Source organism: Leiobunum rupestre, chromosome 2 (assembly GCF_980474605.1).
Source record: "Leiobunum rupestre chromosome 2, qqLeiRupe1.1.hap1, whole genome shotgun sequence".
Taxonomy (NCBI): domain Eukaryota; kingdom Metazoa; phylum Arthropoda; class Arachnida; order Opiliones; family Sclerosomatidae; genus Leiobunum; species Leiobunum rupestre.
Genome location: NC_143385.1, coordinates 6,105,370 through 6,108,782, shown reverse-complemented (window position 1 = coordinate 6,108,782; position 3,413 = coordinate 6,105,370). Strand labels below are relative to the sequence as shown.

General features: G+C 37.8%; 1 protein-coding gene across 1 annotated transcript; it reads left to right on the top strand.

The window, feature by feature from the left end:
• The first annotated feature begins 326 nt into the window (after positions 1-326).
• LOC149955598 (zinc finger MYM-type protein 1-like) lies at positions 327-3,183 on the top strand. The gene is made up of 4 exons (XM_090166706.1): positions 327-479; positions 892-1,745; positions 1,815-2,113; positions 2,309-3,183. The coding sequence occupies exons 1-4, from the start codon at positions 327-329 to the stop codon at positions 3,181-3,183; spliced, it is 2,181 nt and encodes a 726-aa protein (XP_090022832.1).
• Positions 3,184-3,413: the final 230 nt, after the last annotated feature.

The window sequence follows — 3,413 nt, the reverse complement described above, 5'->3', positions numbered from 1 at the left end:
TTACAAGGTGTTGTAAGGTACACGACGATAGAACTTTTGTATGGACTCGGAGTGTACAACTTCCTGAATAGCTTAGGGCATATTCGAGCGGGCGCTCTTTTATAGGTTTACTGTGAAGCCAAATCTAAACCCAACTTAACCAGTAAAGTATAAATCGACTTTGGGGCTGGAGAATAGAAAAGCCTTGATTTGTTTAAGATTATTTCACTTTATCCAGGTATATGTAATAAAAACTATCATTTAGTTTTGGGTTTAGTTACTATTTTTTGTTCGGTATAATAGGTATAATAGGAATTATCCGATTGACGGTTTTCTGAACTGTTAGAATGAGTTATTTTAAGAAAAAGTTGTCGGGCAATCAAAATAGGAAAATAAAACAGGCTATAGAACAAGAAGAAAGCCAACTGAAGAAAAATTTGGCTAAATATTTCAAGTTAAAGAAACAATCATTACTTTTAGGGGGAAACCCTGCGGAAAAGGTATTTTCGGCTATTTTTGAATTACACCTACGGGTGTTTATGTTATGGGCCTATATTTATGTTTCATGAAACATAATAAACTCCGGGTCAGAAACGATTTATAAATAATCTTAGCCTTCTTACATCCGTTACCCGTTAGAATCATCTGACAATATATAGTATTAGCATATGAATATACAATAGCAATAGCCTCTCTAACCTCCCGCTAAAATTTGGGTTGGGCTTATCTAGTCACGTGATCAATCACATCTGCTCCGACCGAGTGAGGAGCATGCCGTCATTTTCTTCAGTCTCCTGATTGGCTGAAAACGCGTCACTGGTCTCGAAAGTTTCCACCCAAATCAAATCGACATGATAGAAGGGCTATATCGAAAAGTTGGATATTCATAGCTAGATATATTCAAGGTATTAGGTTGGGGACATTTCGCACGAGTCCCAAGGGAAAAAGGCGGAAGATGAAGCCGACAAACAACTTCCCACGACCACAAGTTTCTTTCAACCGGAAATAGTTGGTGCAAACGAACTACAAACTTCACGCACAACCTCCAAAAGCTCGCTTGAACCCATGCTAGAGGCGGTGGGCGAACGAAATCACATACCATATAGTATTTCAGTTGTCGAAAATCTTGAAAGAAGTCAAATTGATTCATCTTTACCCAATAGGGGCTTGGCATCAATTTGTAAAAACCAACCTGAAGCAATTCCTGGCAGCACAATCGGTACACGGATATTTAAATTTAATAGAGAATGGTACAATTCCTTTCCGTGGATCCATTACGATTTAAATGTTAATGGTGTTATTTGTTGGGAATGTAGCACCGCTATTCAGAAAAAGCTATTAACACTTCAATCCAATGTCAGTACCGTTTTTACCCGTGATGGATTTTCTAGATGGAATAAAGGATCGGAGACTTTCCGTAATCATGAAAAGACCCCATTTCACAAGGAAGCGATTGAAAAACTAGCGATTTCACGTTCGATTCCAGTTTGTACACTAATTGATCACACTCTATTGAAACAGCAAAAAGAAGCTAGAGTGGCACTTGAAGTTATTTTTGGACGACAAGGTTTACCTTTCCGTGGGCATGTCGATGATCATGGGAACTATTTTCAATTAAGTAAAGTGATGTCTAAACACGTACATGAGGTTGAGCTTTTTCTTCAACGAAAGAAGAATTTAACTTCGCCGGAAATACAAAACGAAATGCTGAAATTATTTTCACTGACAGTTTTGAGAAGTATCCTTGAAGAAATTAAAGAATCTGAGTATTTTAGTCTAATGGTAGATGAGACATCGGATGTAAGATGAAAAGAAGAAGTGTCTATTAATAACAGAATCGTTCCTCATGACTTTGAAACGGAAGAATTATTTTTAGGCCTGTACCAAACTAGCTCGACTACGGGTCTTTCACTCGTTTCGCTGATTCTAGACGCTTTAACCCGATTTTACTTACCCTTATCCAAATTAAGGGGACAATGCTACGATGGTGGGAGTAACATGAAAGGTACCAAAAAAGGTGTTAGAACGCGAATAGCGGACTTGCAACCTTTGGCAATGTACATCCATTGCAGCTACCATAGTCTCAACTTAGCTATTCAAGATAGTGTAAGAGCTATTCCTTTGGTTCGAGACTGTATGCAATGGGCTAACGATATAGCGGTAATGGTCAGAGGCTCCCCGAAAAAGCGAGGCCCTTTCGAAAACATTGTTTCTGAAACTCAATTCCGAGGGTAACAAATATGGACTCCGAGGCCACTCTGTCCAACTAGGTGGAGTCTTCTTACGCAATCGATTAATGGGATTATAATAAATTATGAACCTATAGAAGACTTTCTCGACGAAATTTCGAAAAGTAAAGAAGAAAGACCCGAAACTGCGAGTAAAGGACTGACCAATCAACTAAGCAAGGCCGAAGTCTACTTTGGTTTTTTAATGTGCCAAAGGGTTTTAGTACCTTGTGAAGACTTAAGTATTGTATTACAAAAGTCAACTATGACTGTTGCCGGTGCGTCTGAAGCTGCGCAAACCCTTTTGAATTACCTGAAAGACTTAAGATCGGAAGAGTGTTTCATGGAATTATGGGATAAAATGACTGAGGCTGTTGAGAAGTACAGTTTAGATCCGCCAAAAAAGGACCGCATTAACAAAGTTCCAAATAAATTACAATACAAAAACAAAACTAGTGCGAATCACCACTTTGACACTCCTGAAGCAAAACACAGGGCTATCTATTTTGAAATGATTGACCAGATCGTTTGTGAACTAAACAGTAGGTTTGATCAACCGGGTATCAGGAAGTACAAATATTTAGAAGAAGCGCTCTTTTCAAACACAGATAATTGGACAAACTCAATTGAAGAAACCATAGTTGAATATGGATTTAACGTTGAGCGTTTAAAAACGCAACTCAACATTATGTCAAACGTGATAAATGAAAGATCCAACCTAAAAGATTTAGTGCAGAAGTTTCAAAATTTACAAGCCGAAACCCAAGCTCTCTTTCCAGATATTAGCAATTTAATTCGTCTTCTCTTAGTGATACCTGCCACTTCCGCTTCAGCGGAAAGAAGTTTCTCTATGCTAAAGCTTCTCAAAACGTATTTACGCGCAACTATGACACAAAATAGACTGAACCATTTGGAAATTATGTACAGTTATCCGTCACGACTTGATAAGCTCGATAAGAAAGAATTGTGCAGATAATTTGTTAGCAATAACACCTATCGGGTTAAAGTATTTGGGAAAATATAATATTATCAAAAATATCGCCTATTAAAAAGTGTATTACTAAGTCAAGATGAAAAATAAGTGTTATATATTTCTGTATTTTTTTACTTTAAAAAAAATTGTTCGAGGGGGCGCCAAATTCAACTTTTATGCTGTACCCCCCCTAGCCAGCAACGTTCCTACGCGCCTCAGTGGGACTTTAATAT

What these genes read in the sequence shown, in the direction of transcription:
- LOC149955598 (XM_090166706.1), top strand. Translation starts at nt 327, where the DNA reads ATGAGTTATTTTAAGAAAAAGTTGTCGGGCAATCAAAATAGGAAAATA. An exon ending in GGGGAAACCCTGCGGAAAAG is followed by an intron (nt 480 to 891) that starts GTATTTTCGGCT and finishes TCAAGGTATTAG; the next exon opens with GTTGGGGACATTTCGCACGA. An exon ending in TATTCCTTTGGTTCGAGACT is followed by an intron (nt 2,114 to 2,308) that starts GTATGCAATGGG and finishes AACCTATAGAAG; the next exon opens with ACTTTCTCGACGAAATTTCG.